General features: G+C 39.1%; 1 protein-coding gene across 1 annotated transcript in view; it reads left to right on the top strand.

The window, feature by feature from the left end:
• The window catches only part of LOC122802342 (contactin-associated protein-like 5), a 2,566,556-nt gene that overhangs the window by 1,980,689 nt on the left and 561,813 nt on the right, over nucleotides 1–24,054 (top strand). Inside the window, exon 15 of the mRNA XM_044071980.1 lies at nucleotides 1,718–1,936. Coding sequence (XP_043927915.1) covers nucleotides 1,718–1,936 — 219 coding nt within the window. The remainder of the gene's footprint in view (nucleotides 1–1,717; nucleotides 1,937–24,054) is intronic.

Raw genomic sequence — 24,054 nt, 5'->3', positions numbered from 1 at the left:
ATATATGGGTCTACTTCATTTGATTGACTCACATTTGGTCGAAAATAATTTCAAGCAGCACACTTCACTGAAAGCTCATTTGGTCGAATTTCATTTAGTCGAAAATGAAATAGAGCCCCTGCCCCCCTACAGTGCATCCCTGGAGTGAGAATATTAAGTAAGGGGGGCCCCCACAATGAGGGTGTGTGGAGGGATAGCCCACCACATAATTGTACTGTATTCACTGTTATATGAAGGTGTAGCCATTCAAAAGATATAAATATATATATGTTCAGTAAAAACTATTTGCAAAATTTGGGGGGCTATGCCCCCACACCCCCCATTGTGGGGGGTTGTGCCACTCACATCTCCCCTTACTTAATATTCTCACTCCAGGGTTGCATTGCAGTGGGCCAGGGGCCCTATTTTATTTTCGACTAAATGAAATTGGACCAAATGAGCTTTCAGTGAAGTGTGCTGCCTGAAATCATTTTCGACCAAATGTAATTTGAATAAATGAATGGGATCCATATATATATATATATATATATATATATATATATATATATATATATATATGTGTGTGTGTGTGTGTGTGTGTGTGTGTGTGTGTGTGTGTGTGTGTGTGTGTGTGTGTGTGTGTGTGTGTGTGTGTGTGTGTGTGTGTGTGTGTGTGTGTGTGTGTGTATGTGTATGCACTTTATTTTTATTTTATTTAACATTTGTGTACAGGGAAAATCTGAATGGGATAATATCTTTTTTCAGCACAGGCCCAGAGAGAAAAGCTCCACTTTGACTTAATATGATTACAGTTAAATAAATTTATTACACAACCTAATGCAGAAGAAAATATTAACTAAGTCAACATTTTAATGTCAGTTCACATGGTGTGAACCTATACATAATGCAAATATTTGGACTGATATAAAGAGATGAAAATGACCATTGTAATATTTAAAGTATTCACTAAATGCAGTTCATCATGATAACTGAACACATGACCATTGTAATATTTAAAGTATTCACTAAATGCAGTTCATCATGATAACTGAACACATGACCATTGTAATATTTAAAGTATTCACTAAATGCAGTTCATCATGATAACTGAACACATGACCATTGTAATATTTAAAGTATTCACTAAATGCAGTTCATCATGATAACTGAACATATGACCATTGTATTATTTAAAGTATTCACTAAATGCAGTTCATCATGATAACTGAACATACTGACTACACTCTTCGGAACAGAGATGACTAGATAATATAGACTAATTCATCTAAGAAATAGATTGTGTTCAGAGAGGAGGAATTAGAAATATGCTGAGTGTTGAAGGAGGTGGAGAGGGACTATTTCTGCCCGGGGTAGTGCAGGAGCAGAGCCAGGTGTTATTTAGGTGTTTTTTGAGCAGTTGGTAGGAATTCCTGCTCAATTACTGAAGCAGATACAAAATTAAAATATCAGCTTTAACCATGTTAAAAGTTTAGTTTTCCTAAATTTTTCATGTGATGTTTCCTTTAACTTTTAACACAATTCAAGCTTATATGTATATACATACATACATACATATTATGAGTTGACACATGGCAACAAGAGAAGTAATGATAATTTTTGTATCATGTGCATTTAAATGCTAAGAAGACTTTGTCAGAATGTCCTTTTGAATTCTGAGCTGTGTGCGAGAGGATTTGCACTTCTTTCTTCACAATGTATTATTCTGTTTTATTGATAGCTCCCACGGAAGTCACATTTTCATTTGATGTTGGAAATGGGCCCTATGAAATTACTGTGAAGTCACCAACAGACTTAAATGACAGTCAGTGGCACTATTTAAAAGCAGAACGGAATATTAAAGAAGCAGCTCTTCAAGTGGATCAGATATCAAAGAAGGTTCAGGATGACACATCTGATGGACATATCCGCTTACAGCTCAACAGTCAATTGTTTGTAGGTAGGACTTTTACCCGTTACATACACTTTTATACATCCTACAGCATGGCGCATTATATTTGTATTATTAATACATGGAGGTTGAGCGCAGCAGAGGGAGCTATACTGGTTCTGCAAATGACGCAGTGTAGTATAATCCACTGATGCATTTTATGGAACGTATTACAATTATGTCATGTTAGCAAGTGCATTAAAACAGTTGATATCATGCCTTGATATATTTCAGTCTTACTCTGCATATATTTTTAACAAAATCTTTTTCTTACAGAGCTATGACTAGATTATAACTTTGTGTTGCTTCCACTTCTTCTACGGTTATCAGTAGCACTTTCCAAATGGGTAATTCTTCATTCCATTAATGATTTTATTATTAACTGCAATTTCACCAAATCTCTCCTTCTGAAAAAAAAAATTAATAATATGCCATATTCTGCCCACGTCTGTGGCACACAGGTTCACTATGAGGTTTTCATGTTAGAAGGTTATAATCTGCACCAAGATGGCGTGACCATGGCATTTGTTCTATAAAGTTCAGAGACTGTGGGATTATAAAATCTCACATGCAGAAGTCGCTGCCCTCAACTTTCCTAAAAACAAATTATGGTTTACAGAATTTTAGTGAATGAAAAGCAACAAACTCAAATGGTTTGGACAGTCTTTGCTATCATTGGTGTATTGGTGAAACCTGCAAACTCATAGGAACAGGAGGTCAGAACTGAACCGCTTCCTGGGTGAGTGGCTGAAACAAGGTAAGGCAAATGGTGCCATTTATATATTTAAAGAAGTGGAGAGGAAAAGAGATATTAAGGGGGAAGGAAAGGAAGGAGTTGCTGTGGTAGATGGGGGATAGAATGGAAAATGAATGTGAGAAACAGGATGTGTCTGAATTTGGGATAAACAGGTTAGAAGAAACTTGGTTGAAAGAGAGTTGGAAGATGATGACAGAGTATATATATATATATATATATAGAGAGAGAGAGAGAGAGAGAGAGAGGGAGAAAGAGAGAGGTTGTGGTAAGAGCACATTTGCAGTATTTCTAGAGATCTGCAGGTAGTAAGGACAGAAATTAAGTTTGTAGAGGATGCTTGCACATAGCTATTAAAAGGGTATGTACAAATTGACGATGGATGGCTTCTTGCAGCAAGATAAGTGTGGGAGATGGAGTGAGTGGAGTGGCCAGTAGCCCCCAGATGTGGTGGGAGTATAAAAGGGTGTTACCATTGTAGGTTAAGGCAGTGAGTGTTTGAGAGGATGTAAATGACCCACAGTTCAACAAGTATTATACGTAATGGCTGTTTAGATTAGTGTGGGCAGAAGAAGCAGTACGTGGCACACAAAGGGTGGACTGCTGCTGTAGATAAAGAGGAATGAGACAGCAGCATTAGCGTATGGCTGGAGAATAGGAAATGGATTAGGAAGTTATTTAAAGGGGTTAGGAGCAACTAATCTTAGTCTAACACAGAGAAACTTATGGAAATATGTGTGGAAGGAAAAGAAAATTCCATTGTGGGTGGTGTAGGTAAGTGTGTGGGGTATGGCAATTAAAGGGAGGTAAGAAATATGATAGAAGCAGAGCAGGTGCGGTTACGGTCATTATGGACATGCTATGAAGGACGCTATCAAGGATGGGTATTCATTTGCATCAGATGAAATGTGATGAAACTGCATGGGATAATGTTGAAGTAAAAGCAAGAAAAAAAGAGTTGCTATATTAGAAACAAATATTCATAACATCAACTGTTCAACCAGTTTCAGAAGTGAACTTACAAACCGGCTTCTTGTTTCAGGTACCTCTTCATGCTGAGATCCTACTTAACACCCCACCCTCACCTCTATACCTCTCATTACTCTTATCTAGCTGCCTTCCAAGACTTTAATTGAAACACTATTCATGGATTTATTACCTATCTGGCTCTGAATCATGTCATTCTAGAATTTACTAGCACAGACCTAATTTCTATACATCACTCAGGTGATTACTACTGTATTTATTTATTTTTTGTTTCATATCAACATCTGCTACTGAAAATATTTCCAGTGATATAAATATGTAATTCCTTTTACTTTTAATGTTATTTGTTCTCGTTTATTAATGCATGCTATATTCCTTGTAATATTCTTGTACTTTGAATGTATGCTCTTTAATGTTCTGTATATATATATATATATATATATATTCGAACAAACAGCCACCAGGTACCAAAAGAAGCTAGTAAGACAATCCACGGCACCACAGGACCAAGAATCAACCGGAATTCTTTAAAAATCCAACTCTAATAAAAGAACTGAAGAAGGTGCAAGTGAAGACTTATCTTTGTTTCCGGCAAAATGAAGATTTTCATCTCGGAGGGACCCAAACTTTTTGAAGACCTGGACTCTGCTCTCACTTTTATAAAAAATCACAAAATCAGTATTTTACTGCTTTATATAACTTTCTAGCATTTTTGACAATCTTCCTAACTCTTTTGACTGTTTTCAGAACTTTCTTTACTCTTCTGGCAGCCTTCCTTAGTCTACCTCTCTTTAACACTAGAACAGAGTCCAGGTCTTCAAAATGTTTGGGTCCCTCCGAGGTGAAAATCTTCATTTTGCCGGAAACAAAAGATGAGTCTTCACTTGCACCTTCTTCAGTTCTTATATTAGAGTTAGATTTTAAAAGAATTCCGGCTGATTCTTCGTCCTGTGGTGCCGTGGATATATATATATATACATATATATATATATATATATATATATATATATATATATATAGATGTGTGTATATATATATATATATATATATATATATATATATATATATATATGCACATACTTTTTTTATCTACTGGATCTTTTTTCAACAGGTCTCCACTGAAAATGAGCCTTTGGCTCAGCTGGACTAACTCGATTAACAAATGACAAATAAATAAATAAATAAATAAAATGCAAGTCATAAGAAAAAAATTATGTCTCTTTAATGCAGAAAATAAAAGTAAACAAAGACAAAGCTAGGAAAAGTACACCTCAAGAGTAAGAATGCTTCCTCCAATGGACCAAATAACGTATTGGACTGCTTGTTAAATAATACTAAAAATGCCCTGGCAGAGCCAGTTCATAAGTTACTTAACCTGAGGCTGGCTACAGGCCCAGTCCTGGAAGTGTGGCATACAGAACTGACAATACCACTCTGCAAAGGTGATCCTACTACACACAGCTTAAAATCTGTAAGTTACAAGAAAAGACTAGAAGCACTGTCCCTTGTTTCTATGTCTTATAGACTCCTTGGAGGAGACCTATGCCTTACCTTCCAAGCAAGCAGGGACCCAGTAGTCAAATATCTCTTGTAACTTCATAAATACCCGAATGAGGGATCTAAACCTACTTCAGCAGATCAATAAAACAAGGTGGAGAGACAGATTCATTACTAAGTGTTTCCCTCACCTCTGGAATAAACTCTTCCTGCTGATAAAACAGTTTGATACAATATCCTCCTTCATTCAGGACCTGGATAACTCGATGGGTTTTCATATATTTACCCATGACTGACAGAGCTTGCGCTCCTTAAAAGGAGGAAACGGGTAAGGAGTAATAGTTGCCTTGAACTTTATCGGATTCCTCTCACTCCTATGATATAAAAGCTTTATAAATTGATGACAGCAGGGAGGAAGAATACTGAAAAGGCTTGACTGCAAATTGATACTGTTGATTTTCTTGACGAAAGGCCAGCTCCATTAGAACAGTGTGATGAAGCCCTGATTCCAATCTGTTAGACTTGATATTGAGTAACAGCTTAGAAATCTGGTGGAACTAGTAGTTGGGAGGGGGTAAGGTTCAGTTGTCTTTCTTTTTTCCTGGTGGAATTGCTGAAGCATGTGCTTTGATTATAAACACTGTGCTAGAATCCTCACTGGGAATCTAGAGACCGCATAACATGGGATTGGGCTGCTTTGCTGCATCAGACATGTAGGTGTGATTAAGTATGATATAAAGTTCATTGCATGCCCAAACCTGGGACTGTTAAGAGCATGTACAGTGAGGAGAAGGAATTCCTCAAGCATGTCATTTAAAGAGCTAACTACAGTATGATGACTGCTCTTACGAAGTCCACTAATTGACCAGAAGGAGCTAGTCCAGTCCCTACAGCCACTTGAACAGGCCTCCAGACTATCACATAAAGAGATTAGATTTTCTGAGGTACAAAACAAGACACTGTAGAACACTGCTGTGTTGTCTTGTTGGAGTACCTGCCTGTCAGGGAAAACATCAGCATCCGGTCCTTTGATGATGAATGGTGAGAGACAAGGATGGAAAAGTAAAGAAATAGAACCAAGGGGATGGCTAGAGTTACCACTAATGAAAAAAAAATCATGAAGAAAGAAAAAAAGAATCTTTGATAAAAAAGGCATTAGGATTTGATGTAATACATAATGCATTGTCACACTGACAAGAACATTTTTGATACCAACAGATAATAATTTTAGCATGTTGAGGGAGATTTGTAAAGCTCTGTATGTCCAACATGTAATGCATGTGATTTGCCTCCACAAAAGAGGGATAAAGACGGATGCTGAAAAATATCAGCCAGAGCGAAATTTCAGAATCATACAGGGAGAGGGATCAAGTATTTTTGAAATATTTGGAAGAAAGTTCAGCAAAGAACCAAAGACAGTGCTGCTTCAGAACAAGAACAATGTCTTGCCAGCCAAAACCAAAAGACAATGGGCAGTGTTAGTGGCATATATTTATTTTATTTTATTTTGTTTTACATTATTTGCTAAGTAGTTCACTGATCACAAATGACCATTTGCAGATACTGCTTGGGTAGCAAAATAACAAACATATAGATGTATACTTAATGTCCTTCAGCAGGCCATATAAGAGCAATTTAGCACCAGAAAACTTTCAAAATAAAACATTAATATTAGTCAGTGCATTACTATACTGACTGAAGGTATAATTCATAAAACTTAAACTTTTAAATCCTAAAATATGTTTAAAAACATAACTTACTACAATCATGATTCCAGTTGTTTTATTGTTGGAGAGGGAACTTAAGCATAACGAGCTATCAGCATTATCTCTCAGTCTAGAGTATAAGATTGTGACAGCAGGAGTACAAGAAAGATATGCACACTGAGAATGAATGCATTAAATAGAACAAAATCCATAAAAGGGAAGTCACCCCTGATCATTATTAGTAAAAAAATACGAGCACTCATAAAATCAACTAAGGCCAATTTTGAGAGAAAAATTGCCATGGATTCAAAGGACAATCATAAGGCCTTTTTCAGCTATGTTAGAAACCTGGGTGGAAACTCCCAGATATGCTCAGAATTAGTCCAAAATGATACAAAAATCACTGAACCCACAGACATTGCCAACATACTGGCAGACAGGTTCAGTGCAAACTTCACCCCCCTCTCCCTAAAGGAGAGATAACTATCCCAGCAGAGTGTAGCCTCCCAGACATCTCAAATGCGCAGGTGAAAGCTGCTCTCTCTAAAGCTAAAAACACAGCATCAATGGGACTGGATGGTGTCCCCGGCTGTGTGCTACACGAGCTAAATGAAGAATTAAACCCGCACATAAGGCAGCTGTTTAATCTCAGCCTTACCACAGGATACATGCCCAAGGAGTGGCGTACGGCAACTGTGGTCCCACTCCACAAAGGCGGTGCCTCTACGGACCCTGGTAATTACTGCCCCATAAGCTTAACAAGTCTAGTCTGAAAAGCTATGGAGAGAATCATAATGGAGCTCATAAACAAAGATATAGGGGACTTGCAGACATTGGACCCGACCCAGTTTGGCTTTGTCAAGGGCAGATCATGCCTTTTGAACTTGGTCGACTTCTTCGAAACTGTCACCAAGGCCATTGATGAGGGAAAGGCAGTCCATACAGCCTACCTTGACCTTGCAAAGGCCTTCTACACAATACCCCACTCGGGTACTGTAGAAAAACTTACCAGCTTAAATGTAAACCCATATGTCACAAGATGGGTAGCAAACTGACTTAAGGACAGAACCCACAGGGTTAGAGTTGCTGGCGCTATGTCAGACTCCAAGACGGTCACAAGTGGTGTCCCACAGGGCTCGGTCCTTGGCCCCCTATTGTTCGGCATCTACTTCTCAGAAGTACAGGCCAACATGGGAGGACTTTGGCTGACAAAGTTTGCAGATGACTGCAAACTGGGTGCCATAGTGGAAAGTGCATCGGACACGGATATCCTTCAGAAGGGACTCACGGAAACAGATAGCTGGTGCCAGAGCCATGGCCTGAAGTTAAACGCCAAAAAATGTATAGTCATACCCTTCGGGGAAAACAAGGTAACCCCAAGCTACCATACAGGTGGCAATCCACTAATCACAGAAGAGGTTATCAGAGACCTGGGGACCCAGGTTGACAGTGGCCTTTCTTTTGGCACTCACGTTGCTAAAGTGGTTAGAAAGACCTTCTACATTGCCCACCTGATCATTAAGGGATTCACATCTAGATCTAGTGAGGTCATTGTTCCCCTGTACTCTTCACTTATCAGACCAATGATCGAGTACAATGCCCCATTCGGGATGTATCTCACCCGACATCTGCAGCAATTGGAGAGACCCCAAAAGTTCCTCACCAAAAGGATAAAGGGACTCCAAAATCTGTCATATGCTGCCAGATTGAAGAAACTCCAGCTCTATTCAGTTGCATACCGTCTGCTCAGAGGTGACATGTGCCTGACATACAAGGCCATGTCCAACCCGGAATTAATGGACATGCTCCACCTCAAAAAATCCAAATCCACCAAAACCACTAGAGCAAGCGACTTAAACCTTAGCACGGATATAAATAGGACGTGCTGGAGGGATAGATTTATCACTCAGAGACTCCCTATGCTGTGGAATAAAATCCTGATCCATGTGAGGCAGAGCACCTCGCTGGGTCTGTTCAAGAGAAATCTTGACATGTGGATGGGAGATCGTAGGTTTATCCCGGGAATCATCTCTGTGTCACTGCTGGACAGAGGCACAACAAACTAATGGGCACAGTATTTTTTCATAAAAGGGGTGGCGTAAGCCACAAAAATTTAGGCTAGGCTTATAAATGCCTTAGGGCAGATAGCCTAGTATAAACCTATGAACCTATGAACCTATAGTAGGAAATGAAAGGGAAGGAAATGAAAATAATAAGGGGAAAGGAGATGAGAATGACATCCAAAAATCTGTGATGTTTCATGATGGAAGTATATAACTGCAGCTAAGACTTCCATTAAAATTCTGAATTTTTCCGGATACAATGGCAGAGACTGTGGCTATGAATATTATCTCTCTGACTGTGGCTATGGATGTTAGTCCTCTGATTGCGGCTATGGATGTTAGCCCTCTGATTGTGGCTATGGATGTTAGTCCTCTGATTGTGGCTATGGATGTTAGTCCTCTGATTGTGGCTATGGATGTTAGCCCTCTGATTGGGGCTATGGATGTTAGTCCTCTAATTCTGGCTATGGATGTTAGTCCTCTGATTCTGGCTATGGATGTTAGTTCTCTGATTATGGATATGGATGTTAGCCCTCTGATTGTGGCTATGGATGTTAGTCCTCTGATTGTGGCTATGGATGTTAGCCCTCTGATTGTGGCTATGGATGTTAGCCCTCTGATTGTGGCTATGGATGTTAGTCCTCTGATTGTGGCTATGGATGTTAGCCCTCTGATTGTGGCTATGGATATTAGTCCTCTGATTGTGGCTATGAATATTATCTCTCTGATTGTGGCTATGGATGTTAGTCCTCTGATTGCGGCTATGGATGTTAGTCCTCTGATTCTGGCTATGGATGTTAGTTCTCTGATTATGGCTATGGATGTTAGTCCTCTGATTGTGGCTATGGATGTTATCAATCTGATTGTGGCTATGGATGTTAGTCCTCTGATTGTGGCTATGGATGTTAGTCCTCTGATTATGGCTATGGATGTTAGCCCTCTGATTATGGCTATGGATGTTAGCCCTCTGATTGTGGCTATGGATGTTAGTCCTCTGATTGTGGCTATGGATGTTAGCCCTCTGATTGTGGCTATGGATGTTAGTCCTCTGATTGTGGCTATGGATGTTAGCCCTCTGATTGTGGCTATGGATGTTAGTCCTCTGATTGTGGCTATGGATGTTAGCCCTCTGATTTTTGGCTATGGATGTTAGTCCTCTGATTGTGGCTATGGATGTTAGCCATCTGATTGTGGCTATGGATGTTAGCCCTCTGATTGTGGCTATGGATGTTAGCCCTCTGATTGTGGCTATGGATGTTAGTCCTCTGATTGTGGCTATGCATGTTAGCCCTCTGATTGTGGCTATGGATGTTAGTCCTCTGATTGTGGCTATGGATGTTAGTCTTCTGATTGTGGCTATGGATGTTAGCCCTCTGATTGTGGAAATGGATGTTAGTTCTCTGATTGTGGCTATGGATGTTAGCCCTCTGATTGTGGCTATGGATATTAGTCCTCTGATTGTGGCTATGGATGTTAGCCCTCTGATTATGGCCATGAATGTTAGCCCTCTGATTGTGGCTATGGATGTTAGCCCTCTGATTGTGGCTATGAATGTTAGCCCTCTGATTGTGGCTATGGATGTTAGCCCTCTGATTGTGGCTATGGATGTTAGCCCTCTGATTGTGGCTATGGATCTTAGCCCTCCTATTGTGGCTATGGATGTTAGCCCTCTGATTGTGGCTATGGATGTTAGCCCTCTGATTGTGGCTATGGATTTTAGCCCTCCGATTGTGGCTATGGATGTTAGTCCTTTGATTGTGGCTATGGATGTTAGTCCTCTGATTGTGGCTATGGATGTTAGCCCTCTGATTGTGGCTATGGATGTTAGTCCTCTGATTGTGGCTATGAATATTATCTCTCTGATTGTGGCTATGGATGTTAGTCCTCTGATTGCAGCTATGGATGTTAGTCCTCTGATTCTGGCTATGGATGTTAGTTCTCTGATTATGGCTATGGTTGTTAGTCCTCTGATTGTGGCTATGGATGTTATCAATCTGATTGTGGCTATGGATGTTAGTCCTCTGATTGTGGCTATGGATGTAAGTCCTCTGATTATGGCTATGGATGTTAGCCCTCTGATTATGGCTATGGATGTTAGCCCTCTGATTGTGGCTATGGATGTTAGTCCCCTGATTGTGGCTATGGATGTTAGCCCTCTGCTTGTGGCTATGGATGTTAGTCCTCTGATTGTGGCTATGGATGTTAGCCCTCTGATTGTGGCTATGGATGTTAGTCCTCTGATTGTGGCTATGGATGTTAGCCCTCTGATTGTGGCTATGGATGTTAGTCCTCTGATTGTGGCTATGGATGTTAGCCATCTGATTGTGGCTATGGATGTTAGCCCTCTGATTGTGGCTATGGATGTTAGCCCTCTGATTGTGGCTATGGATGTTAGTCCTCTGATTGTGGCTATGAATGTTAGCCCTCTTATTGTGGCTATGGATGTTAGTCCTCTGATTGTGGCTATGGATGCTAGTCTTCTGATTGTGGCTATGGATGTTAGCCCTCTGATTGTGGCTATGGATGTTAGTTCTCTGATTGTGGCTATGGATGTTAGCCCTCTGATTGTGGCTATGGATATTAGTCCTCTGATTGTGGCTATGGATGTTAGCCCTCTGATTATGGCCATGAATGTTAGCCCTCTGAGTGTGGCTATGTATGTTAGCCCTCTGATTGTGGCTATGAATGTTAGCCCTCTGATTGTGGCTATGGATGTTAGCCCTCTGATTGTGGCTATGGATGTTAGCCCGCTGATTGTGGCTATGGATGTTAGCCCTCCTATTGTGGCTATGGATGTTAGCCCTCTGATTGTGGCTATGGATGTTAGCCCTCTGATTGTGGCTATGGATTTTAGCCCTCCGATTGTGGCTATGGATGTTAGACCTTTGATTGTGGCTATGGATGTTAGTCCTCTGATTGTGGCTATGGATGTTAGCCCTCTGATTGTGGCTATGAATATTATCTCTCTGATTGTGGCTATGGATGTTAGTGCTCTGATTGTGGCTATGGATGTTAGCCCTCTGATTGTGGCTATGGATGTTAGTCCTCTGATTGTGGCTATGGAAGTTAGCCCTCTGATTGTGGCTATGGATGTTAGCCCTCTGATTGTGGCTATGGATGTTAGTCCTCCGATTGTGGCTATGGATGTTAGCCCTCTGATTGTGGCTATGGATGTTAGTCCTCTGATTGTGGCTATGGATGTTAGCCCTCTGATTGTGGCTATGGATGTTAGTCCTCTGATTGTGGCTATGGAAGTTAGCCCTCTGTTTGTGGCTATGGATGTTAGTCCTCTGATCGTGGCTATGGATGTTAGCCCTCTGATTGTGGCTATAAATATTATCTCTCTGATTGTGGCTATGGATGTTAGTGCTCTGATTGTGGCTATGGATGTTAGCCCTCTGATTGTGGCTATGGATTTTAGTCCTCTGATTGTGGCTATGGATGTTAGCCCTCTGATTGTGGCTATGGATGTTAGTCCTCTGACTGTGGCTATGGATGTTAGTCCTCTGATTGTGGCTATGGATGTTAGCCCTCTGATTGTGGCTATGGATGTTAGTCCTCTGATTGTGGCTATGTAAGTTAGCCCTCTGATTATGGCTATGGATGTTAGTCCTCTGATTGTGGCTATGGATGTTAGTCTTCTGATTGTGGCTATGGATGTTAGTCTTCTGATTGTGGCTATGGATGTTAGTCCTCTGATTGTGGCTATGGATGTTAGTCTTCTGAATGTGGCTATGGATGTTAGTCCTCTGATTGTGGCTATGGATGTTAGCCCTCTGATTGTGGCTATGGATGTTAGTCCTCTGATTGTGGCTATGGATGTTAGTCTTCTGATTGTGGCTATGGATGTTAGTCTTCTGATTGTGGCTATGGATGTTAGTCCTCTGATTGTGGCTATGGATGTTAGTCTTCTGATTGTGGCTATGGATGTTAGTCCTCTGATTGTGGCTATGGATGTTAGCCCTCTGATTGTGGCTATGGATGTTAGTCCTCTGATTGTGGCTATGGATGTTAGTCCTCTGATTGTGGCTATGGATGTTAGTCCTCTGATTGTGGCTATGGATGTTAGCCCTCTGATTGTGGCTATGGATGTTAGTCCACTGATTGTGGCTATGGATGTTAGTCCACTGATTGTGGCTATGGATGTTAGCCCTCTGATTGTGTCTATGGATGTTAGTCCTCTGATTGTGGCTATGGATGTTATTCCTCTGATTGTGGCTATGGATGTTAGCCCTCTGATTGTGGCTATCGATGTAAGTCCTCTGATTGTGTTTATGGATGTTAGCCCTCTGATTGTGGCTATGGATGTTCGTCCTCTGATTGTGGCTATGGATGTTAGCCCTTTCATTGTAGCTATGGATGCTAGCCCTCTGATTGTGGCTATGGATGCTAGCCCTTTGATTGTGGCTATGGATGTTAGTCTTCTGATTGTGGCTATGGATGTTAGCCCTCTGATTGTGGCTATGGATCTTTGCCCTCTGATTGTGGCTATGGATGTTAGTCCTCTGATTGTGACTATGGATGTTAGCCCTCTGATTGTGGCTATTGATCTTAGCCCTCTGATTGTGGCTATGGATTTTTGCCCTATGATTGTGGCTATGGATGTTAGTCCTCTGATTGTGGCTATGGATGTTAGCCCTTTGATTGTGGCTATGGATGCTAGCCCTCTGATTATGGCTATGGATGTTAGCCCTCTGATTGTGGCTATGGATGTTAGTCCTCTGAATGTGGCTATGGATGTTAGCCCTCTGATTATGGCTATGGATGTTATTCCTCTGATTGTGGCTATGGATGTTACTCCTCTGATTGTGGCTATGGATGTTAGCCCTCTGATTGTGGCTATGGATGTTATTCCTCTGATTGTGGCTATGGATGTTAGCCCTCTGATTGCGGCTATGGATGTTAGCCCTCTGATTGTGGCTATGGATGTTAGTCCTCTGATTGTGGCTATGGATGTTAGCCCTCTGATTGTGGCTATGGATGTTAGTCCTCTGATTGCGGCTATGGATGTTAACCCTCTGATTGTGACTATGGATTTTAGCCCTCTGATTGTGGCTATGGATGTTAGTCCTCTGATTGTGGCTATGGATGTTAGCCCTCTGATTGTGGCTATGGATGTTAGTCCTCTGATTGTGGCTATGGATGTTAGCCCTCTGATTGTGGCTATGGATCTTAGCCCTCTGATTGTTGCTATGGATGTTAGTCCTCTGGTTGTGACTATGGATGTTAGCCCTCTGATTGTGGTTATGGATGTTAGTCCTCTGATTGTGGCTATGGATGTTAGTCCTCTGATTGTGGCTATGGATGTTAGCCCTCTGATTGTGGCTATGGATGTTAGTCCTCTGATTGTGGCTATGGATGTTAGCCCTCTGATTGTGGCTATGGATGTTAGCCCTCTGATTGTGGCTATGGATGTTAGTCCTCTGATTGTGGCTATAGATGTTAGCCCTCTGATTGTGGCTATGGATGTTAGTCCTCTGATTGTGGCTATGGATGTTAGTCCTCTGATTGTGGCTATGGATGTTAGCCCTTTGATTGTGGCTATGGATGTTAGCCCTTTGATTGTGGCTATGAACGTTAGTCCTCTGATTGTGGCTATGGATGTTAGCCCTCTGATTGTGGCTATGGATGTTAGCCCTCTGATTGTGGCTGTGGATGTTAGTCCTCTGATTGTGGCTATGGATGTTAGTCCTCTGATTGTGGCTATGGATGTTAGCCCTCTGATTGTGGCTATGAGTATTAGTGCTTTGCTCATTATCTAGGTAGATATACAATGCATATAGTAGCAGCAAGCGGGTCTATTCCAGTGTGAGGAATGAGGGAAGAGAACAAAATTTATTTCAAGCACAGGATATTGGTTGTAAGGACAAAGGATAGTATCTAAGAGAGGTGACTTTTAAAATCAGTAAGTGCTGGACAGTTTCAGAATGCTACAGTATTATCCATTTTATAGACATCCTATTTTATTACATGTACTGGGGACTAATAATGACCAAAATAGAATAACTGTCAATTTTCCAAATATAGTAAGGTGTACTTTTGGACTAACAGTATCATAAATAAAGATCTCTATGCTATCTCCTTTGTTGCCTGAAATATCTAAGAGTAATGGGCAGATGGCGCACTGGAGAAGCTTGCACCCTATAATAAAGGGATGCTTTTATTGAATTAACAGAAGGTGAACTAGCACATAACTCCAGAATTAATTGTATTGTAGGATAAGTGTAGTCAAACCTGTTGTCAGTTGCAGTGAACTTAGATTGACAATACTGCTGTAGCTGGAAGCGTCTCCAGAAATCACTACACGGGTGCCAAAACTTGCTCCTGATGTAGCAGAAAGTAGGGTTTAGCATGTCTTCTGTAGCAACAGTTTTTAAAAACACTAAAAAGTTGATAACTCAGTGCTTAAACCTTTCTAGAGGATGTGTGCATGATCAGTCAACAATTTACAGTATTTTGATATTGAAATTTCTAACGAAACAAAAAGAAAGAGCCAGCAGAACATGACCCAATATAAATAAACTTTTATTGGTAATATACCATATCAAAAACAGCAAAGAATGGTGCACAGACCGGTTTCAGCTGGTGAACTAGACACAGCCTTCCTCAGTGTGAAACAAGCAGATTCTAAGCTGTAATTAAATACACTGCAAAGAGACATGATTGGATAAACCTAAAGCTTGTCATTTAAACCTGGTGGAAATAAACCACCTAACTTGATTATCCATTTTTTCTCTTTAGAGTTTAGTAAAGAATGCCACCCTGTTTTATTCACTTTTTTACCATGAATAATGTCAATAATAGTAAAATAAAAAGTAGCTGTAGGATGTGTTTGCTGATGTTTGTATAAAGCATTGTGTATTCTGCCTTTTTTAATATTGCTTATGTGCTCTGAGATCCTTAGTCTTAATGGTCTGGATGTTTGACCTATGTCGGAGCTACAATTAGCAAAGAGTTTAATATTGTATACATTGGCAGAATTTCTACTAGTAAATTCTTTCGTTTTGGAAACTTTGTTGCAGTTGGTGCAATGTCCACAAGGATAACAACCAACAGGTATACTGCCAGTAAGAGTAGTTTGTATTGGTTCTGGGAGACTTTTGTCATGCACATGTTTGTAATGATTAAAATGACTGCCCAGATACCTGCCTTTCTTGAAAGAAAATAGGCAACGATCAGGAACAATGTTAGACAAATCATTGTCATACAATAGTAAATTCCAATGTCTATTAACACTCTGGATAAGGCTGTCCGAATTCCTGCCATAGGTAGTAGTAAATCTGATTGGTTGATGGGTAGGTTGTTCAACAGTTTTATATGCTAATAAATCATCCCTATTCATATGGTTAACTTTATTAATAGCATCAAAAACATGCCCCATTTTGTATCCCCTAGACCTAAAGCGTCTGGTTAGATCCCTGCTTTGTGCTTGAAAGGAAGTCTCATCAGAACAGATGCGTTTCATCCTGATGAATTGGGATTTTGGGATGTTTTTAGAAATGTGTGGGGGATGGAAACTGGAGGCATGTAATATAGTGTTATATTCAGGATGTTTCCTGTGAACAAGAGTCCCCAATGTATGGTCGGGTAATCTGTTGACAGATACATCAAGGAAAGTATTGTGATTGTAATCATAATGCAAAGTAAACTCCAGACCCCATTTGTTATTGTTGAGATATGTTAAGAAATCAAACAAGCCTACAAGTTCCCCCTTCCATACAGCCCAGCAATCATTGAGATAACGTCTCCAAATATCAAGTTGTTCCAAATAGATGTTATTATTGCTGTTGTATATAAGATCATTCTCAACATAGGCCATAAAAAGGTCTGCATAAATGGGTGCAAAAGAGGAACCCATAGCGGTGCCCTTGGTCTGCCAGTAGCAAATGTCCTGATAGAAGAAGACATTGTTAGTCAATACATATGATGCCATATCCAACAGAAATTCATTGTAATCAGAAGAATATAATCCAGAGCTATTAAGCCAAAAGGCCAGAGCCTCTAGACCACCAGAATGGGGAATATTGGTGTATAAAGCACTTACATCAAAAGTACACATACGCCAATCCGGCTCAAGTTGTGTATCAGAGATGATTTGTAAGAAGTTAGTAGTATCACGTATTCTTGAGCGGATGGAAGAAAGGAGGGGCTTCAGTTTGCTAGTCAAAAAAAGGGATAAAGGCTCTGTAATGTATCCCCTGCCTGAAACGATTGGTCTACCCGGTGGATGTCTGGGGTCCTTGTGAACCTTTGGCAAAAAATAAATGTACTGATTCATAGGATCCCGAACCAAAAGTTGGTGCATGGTATCATTATCAATAATGAAAGCATCCTTGGCATGGGACAAAAATTCTTCAATTTCATTTTGAAATCTAGATGTAGGATTAATGGCCATCCTGGCATAACATTTTTCATCAGATAATTGTCTCATTGCTTCCTGATCATAATATTGCCAATCTAGGACCACAACAGCACCACCTTTGTCCGCTGAGATGATCACAATGTCATGATTATTTTGTAAATCAATGATTGACTTTTGTTCAGATGTAGAGATGTTATTAGGTTTAATGGTGGATACTGACCTGGCATAATGCAAATCTTTGAGAATGTTGTTCTGGAACTGTAGGACAACAGGATGCATGGGTGGAGTAAATTGTGATTTGTGGTAAATAAATTTATCTGAAAACCCAAAATCATTGTTAGTGCATCCAAAAAACATTCTTAGATTAAGCAATCTACAAAAGGAAACAACATCTTGTGCAAATGAGTCTTCAGCAACAAAAAAAAACGGGAACAAATGTTAACCCTTTATTCTAAATGGTGACTTCAGATGGTGACAAAACATGACTAGAAAGGTTTAAAACATTGTTGTTTGATGAAGAATCTAGTCCTTCATCGCTAGTTGTAGTAATCCTTGTATACCGCTTGTTACCTTTGTGTTTCCTGCCCCCTCTTTTATACTTATTCCTAAAGGGACCCCTGGTGAAGCCCGTTTGGATGAGGGTGACCCTGATGCGGTCTGTAGTTTACTCTCAAGGCCAGATGATGGCTCATCCGTAGAAGAGCCAGTATCAGAAATATAGTTCTTCAATATAGATTTTGGTCTTTTCCTCTTTGAGGGATGACTATGCTGTACATTAAATTTGACATGTTTGGTAGAGCTAAAAGGATTGCTGCCCTGACAATCGGCCAAATCTCTATTGAACTTTTGAATTTTCTTGGGTTTAAGTTGGGTTTCCAGATTATTCATATCAGAAACTACCTTATTGAGTTGTTTAGAAAAAAAGCTTTCATTCTCAAAAGGTTTGAGTTCATTGGCCAGACCCAAAACAGTGTTGACTTCCTTGTCAATGACACGCTCATAAAATTTATTTAGAGCCTTAACAAAAGACATGCTGGCTTGGTGTTGGATACCAGCCCATTCCTGTGATAGGTCTTCGTCAATTTCTGCCACTAGGGGCTGAATCCTAACTCTTAACCCCCGTGGGGTAATGTCTTTAGCAATATATGCTTTGAATAATTTTGCATGCCAAATAGTGGATCTTAATGATCTAAGGGGTTTGTGTAGTTTGTCAAATGCCAAATTACAAGTGGTTTCAGAACCAATAGGTGCATCCAAATTCTGATCATTAATATTGGATCCCAGTACAAAAACTCTTAGGTCTTCCCTATCAGAGGATAGACCCAAAACCAAACTAAGGAGATCCATAATACTAGATACAAAAGGACTTTGTGAAGATAGACAATAATAGCTCAAAGGCTACGTCACAAAAAGACAATAATGGACCCAAAATAAATGGACCACGTCTCACAAATAGAAATAATTCAAATTGAACAGTATTGAGAATAAACAAGTAATAATCAATCCAAACAACAATGGTAGAAAAAGACTTAAAATATCTAGAAACCCAAAATTAGTATCCACAATATAATGTGGATCAAAAATTGTAATAGAAAAAAAGAGGTTGACCAGATAATCAGGGGGGCAAACAACAAAGGGGTCCCTCAAAATGAGCAAAAGACCAAATGAGGATCCTGCACTAAATAAAACACTGAATCATATTATAACATTAGTGTGATATATAGTAAGATGTGATGTACAGTTATTGTAATCACAATAGGTGCATACCCAAACAAAAGATGTTGGTGGTAAAAAGCATGGACAAAATATAACAACAATGGTCACAATATCAAAGCTTAGCCAAGTGTAATAGGAATTCCATTACTGTTGCAATTGCCTCAAAATGTTGCATAAAACCGACCAATATATAGGGCAAATATGCTGGTATGAAATAATAAATTGGTAGAAATGGTAAGACCAGTGCAGGGAATTGAATAGATGGACAATGTACAGAATTTGTGTAATCTTATAAATCAAAAACCCTGTCAGTACAGTTCAAAGATTGTCATAAATGCCAGAAAGTTCTAGGCAGGCTATACCTATAAATCATATAATATTGTCAAAGGTCTAAGATGGTAACAAAATCTATATAGTGGTAAAGAAACATGTGGCTGATATTCATCAGCAAATAAGAAAGACCTGTCCTACACCTATGTAAAAATACAATATATATATTTTTTGAAGAACTAACTGACAAGAAGACAAAATAACCAAAAGCTGACAATGGCAATATAGAATTAAATAATCAATACAATGTTCAATGTTCAAATTCGAATTGTCCATCAAGTGGATCAAAACAAAGCAAACGATCCGTTTAGAACAATGCGCTCAATGAAACCAACAATATAGTGGATGGCAAAGTCAATAGTTTGAGCACATAAAAAAAGTTAGTTCAAAGTCCCAACCCAATGACTGCGATAATTCGAATATATCCATCATTCATTGAATAGTCCCAGAAAGTTATAAATCCAATGAAAAATATATAAACATTCAAAAATGGATGAATAGTTCCATCAAAATACGAGGGTATAACAGTCAAAGATTCATAGCATATATTCCAAACGTATGAATATTTGCTTTAACAAAATAAAAGTAAACCAATATACTCAGCATAAATGTGGTTCTGAATGGTTCCAAAAGCAGTCACCACTATGAGATAATCCAGATGATGTCAAAGGCCAACTAAGCGAGTAGACAGCAGGCCGTACAAAAATGAATCTGTACCAGGCGAAGCAATCAATACCATATATCCAAGCGTGTCGGTATCCACATTGGTAAAACAAGAAAATACAATGTATTCGACATAAATCAAATCCCAGTTGGTTTTGAAGGCAATCTCCACATAGAAATAATCAGGACGATGAAAACAGCTATCCCTGCGAGTAAACAACAGACCGCACCGAGGCCACGCCAATGCCCAACTGAAGGAGAAGTGTAACCGTCAAAGCGGCACTTCCTGGATGTGAGGAACAAATACGAAAACCTTAATGTCCACAGTAAGCCTACAAACAAAAAAATGAATAGCAGTTTAAACCTGTGGCCATAACGATATATAGCAACCAATTGGTACTTAAATAACAAGTCCAAAACGATAAGTTCAGCAACTGGTGCACAAAGCTGGAAAAAGCTGTATGATTGATCCAAAATGGACCAAAATGGTGAAGTAATCAAAAAAATGCCATATCAAAAACAGCAAAGAATGGTGCACAGACCGGTTTCGGCTGGTGAACTAGACACAGCCTTCCTCAGTGTGAAACAAGCAGATTCAAAGCTGTAATTAAATACACTGCAAAGAGACATGATTGGATAAACCTAAAGCTTGTCATTTAAACCTGGTGGAAATAAACCACCTAACTTGATTATCCATTTTTTCTCTTTAGAGTTTAGTAAAGAATGCCAACCTGTTTTATTCACTTTTTTACCATGAATAATGTCAATAATAGTAAAATAGTCTGTGCACCATTCTTTGCTGTTTTTGATATGGTATATTACCAATAAAAGTTTATCTATATTGGGTCATGTTCTGCTGGCTCTTTCTTTTTGTTTTGTTGGATTACCTACTGAGCCATGCAGTTGCTTCCGTGCATGCTTTATAATTGATTCATTGAAATTTCTAACCAAAAGATTCCCGTTGTACCTATTTTTTTTTTAATGTGGACTGTTGCTACTTGAGAAAGCTTGATCCTGGAATATATATAGGTTGCTTACCTAGTTGGTATAAGAACCATGCCATAACAGAGCCTTACGTAAGGTACTGTCCATAATATGCACTTTAAATTTAGCCCCCAGAAGTGAAGAACAATATGCAAACATTTGTGGCTGGTGAAGACTTGTACAAGCACACACAAGTAACAAAAACATAAACCATTTTCTTTACCTGGAAAAGCAATTATCAATTTATTAATTTTACTGTAACCAAAAGAAATGCTGGAGCTTATCACCTGAAAATTTTTTATTCAAAGTCGCAGACAGCAAAGCAATTTTGCATCTACCTCCTTTTTCAATGCATACAAAAGAATTCAAAGCAGCAACATTTATACATATCACATGATCAGAAAGCCAGTCAAAGGACAGCTTTAATTACATGAAATACATTGTATCTAAAAGAATAAATGCAAGATAAATATGTTAAAAATGCTGCATTATTGTAACGTACATACCCTATAATTTAGTTAGCTCTAGTCAGGCAGGCTATCTGCATTAAGACATATTATCCAGTTTTGCTCTAAGACTTAAGTAAAATTCTTAAAGTCACCACCCCTTATATGTTTGTTACTATCTGTATGACTGTAAACCTAAAATTATGTTGTGGTCCCTCTTCTTTAACATGTTTGGCAAGTGAATATTTAATCACATTTTTAGGTTTAGTCATACAGATAGTAACAAAAAATATAAGGGGTGGTGAATTCAAGAATTTTATTAAAGTCTTACAGCTCGAATTCTGCTGTCAGTATAAAATCTTTTCTGAAAGATAAGAGAATTAAATTATAGGGCATGTATGCTGCAATAATACTGTGTTTCTTACTTAGTTGTCTTGTATTTATTGTTTTAGATACAATGTATTTCATTTAATTGAAGCTGTTTTTTGATTGGCTTTCTGATCATGTGATATGTATAAAAGTTGTGGCTTTGAATTCTTTTGTTGCTGTTGTTGTTTGTCTTTTGGCTTTTCCCGGTTAAGAGTCGCCACAGCGGAACTCCGGTCCGTTAATGATTGGCAGTAGATTTTTACGAAACACCGAGGTGCCAGCTTGACGCCCAACCTTCAACAAGGGCATGCCCATTTATGCACGCATGTCTTTTGAATGCTACCCAACCTTGGGGAGGACATGCAGACTCCACACAGAAGGCACTCCCAAGCCCAGCCGAGAATCAAACGGGAGAACCTTTTGCTGTGTGGTAACAATACTACCGTCATACCACCGCGGAACAACATTCTTTTGTATGCATTGAAAAAGTGTTTAGACCCAAAAGCTTTGCTGTGTGCGAGTTTGAATAAAAAGTTTTTTCTGGTGTTGAGCCCCGGCATTTTCTTTTGGTTACTTTGGTTCTTTTGGTCGAATTGAACTCATTTACACAGACTTTGGACATTTTTGTTGTTACATCTTTTACTGTCTCAATGAAGAAAAAAAAAAAAACACTCCCAGTCCCGTATTTCACTGAATGTTATTTTGATGAAATTATTTGTCCTGTGAATAACTGGTCAGGTATACTGTATGTCAATCTGATTACTATGTGTTACAATCAGTCAATCTGATTACTATGTGTTACACTGATTAGCTATTTCAAGGATTTTTTTTTTGTTAGCATTTATGAATGTGTGGATATATGGGCATGATCTGTGTGAAAGCTCTTTCCTTAGAACATTTTACAGAGATGTGGAAATTAAACCTTGTTCAACAACCTGAAAAAAACATTAATGGTGTCCTTTTGTGATACTTTTTTCTTGTGTAAAACAATGCTGTATTTATGCTGTCTGAATTCCTCATAAAACAAGAACATTTTCATTCATGGGTTCAGTCCTCAAGCAGTTACAAGTATACATTTTAGCACATCTGAATATGTATGATCACTGTTTAGCTAAGACAATATAGTAAGGTTGTGAAAGAGAATGTAAGAAAGGTCTCTTAACAAACTGTAGTAAGGTGGAAAATCAGATATCTGGGGGGAGGGGCATGTTGGAATACCATCTCTTACAACTAAATGAACTTAACATCTAGTATTCAGAGGAACATTTTGTCTATATAGTGACTAATTAACAGTAGTGGTTAATAAAAAGACAAATAGTAAGGTCCTGTCCAAAAATGTAATAAAGTTTGTATGCTGAACGTAAAACAGGTAGAACGATTAATGCTGCTGTAGATCTAAATTAGATACATGTTGTGTGCCCTGATCTAAATCACAGGTACTACCAAAGGTAAAATATTTCTTATTATACAAGTTATAAAGTCTTTTGTAGAAGTGCATTGCCTACAGAGAACAGTTATTATAAAAGCAGATAATGCCTCAGCTAGTCAGATGATATGGTTCAGATGGTGCCTTGTAGGTCCTGGCTTCCTCCGATTGTTCATGACGGAAGACAAACTGAACTTAACATCTTCAAGGTTGGGAGCTTCAGTTATTTATCCTGTGCTGTCTATGAAGTGGGTTGTTGTTGTTGCTCATTTTTATCTATATCTTGTTCCCAAGTAGTATTGAAGATGCTGTACTTATTAGATGTGGTTGTTTAAAAATATTATTTTGCTTCCAACCTCTATAGGTGAAAAAGGGACCTCTTAATGTATAATTATAGCTTCTGCAGGACTAGTTAGCATACCATGGGCAGACTATTTAGGAACAGTTTTAAAATGTTAAAATCTGGGTCCTCTCAAAAGCTTTCGACACTGCCTCACACTCTCTTCTGCTGCGCAAACTGCATAACCTCAACTTCTCCTCTGATACTGTTGCATGGTTCTCCAGCTACCTCACTGATAGATCTCAATCAGTGAGATAGCCCGCTGCACTCTCCCCTCCTCTCCCTATAAAAATCGATGCACATCAAGGGTCTATCCTAGGGCCTTTACTTTTAATATCTTTACTAATCAGCTCTATACCTCCTATCCTCCATCATCTTTAGTGCAATATGCAGATGACTCTACAGTTACAACCATAGCCAACTCTCCCTCTAAGCTCTTCTCAGCTACTCAGGCATCTTTTAACTTAGTCAAAACATGGCTGTC

This window comes from Protopterus annectens, chromosome 5.part0 (genome assembly GCF_019279795.1).
Source record: "Protopterus annectens isolate FY-2018-M chromosome 5.part0, PAN1.0, whole genome shotgun sequence".
NCBI lineage: Eukaryota > Metazoa > Chordata > Ceratodontiformes > Protopteridae > Protopterus > Protopterus annectens.
This window is presented reverse-complemented; position numbering and strand designations above follow the sequence as displayed.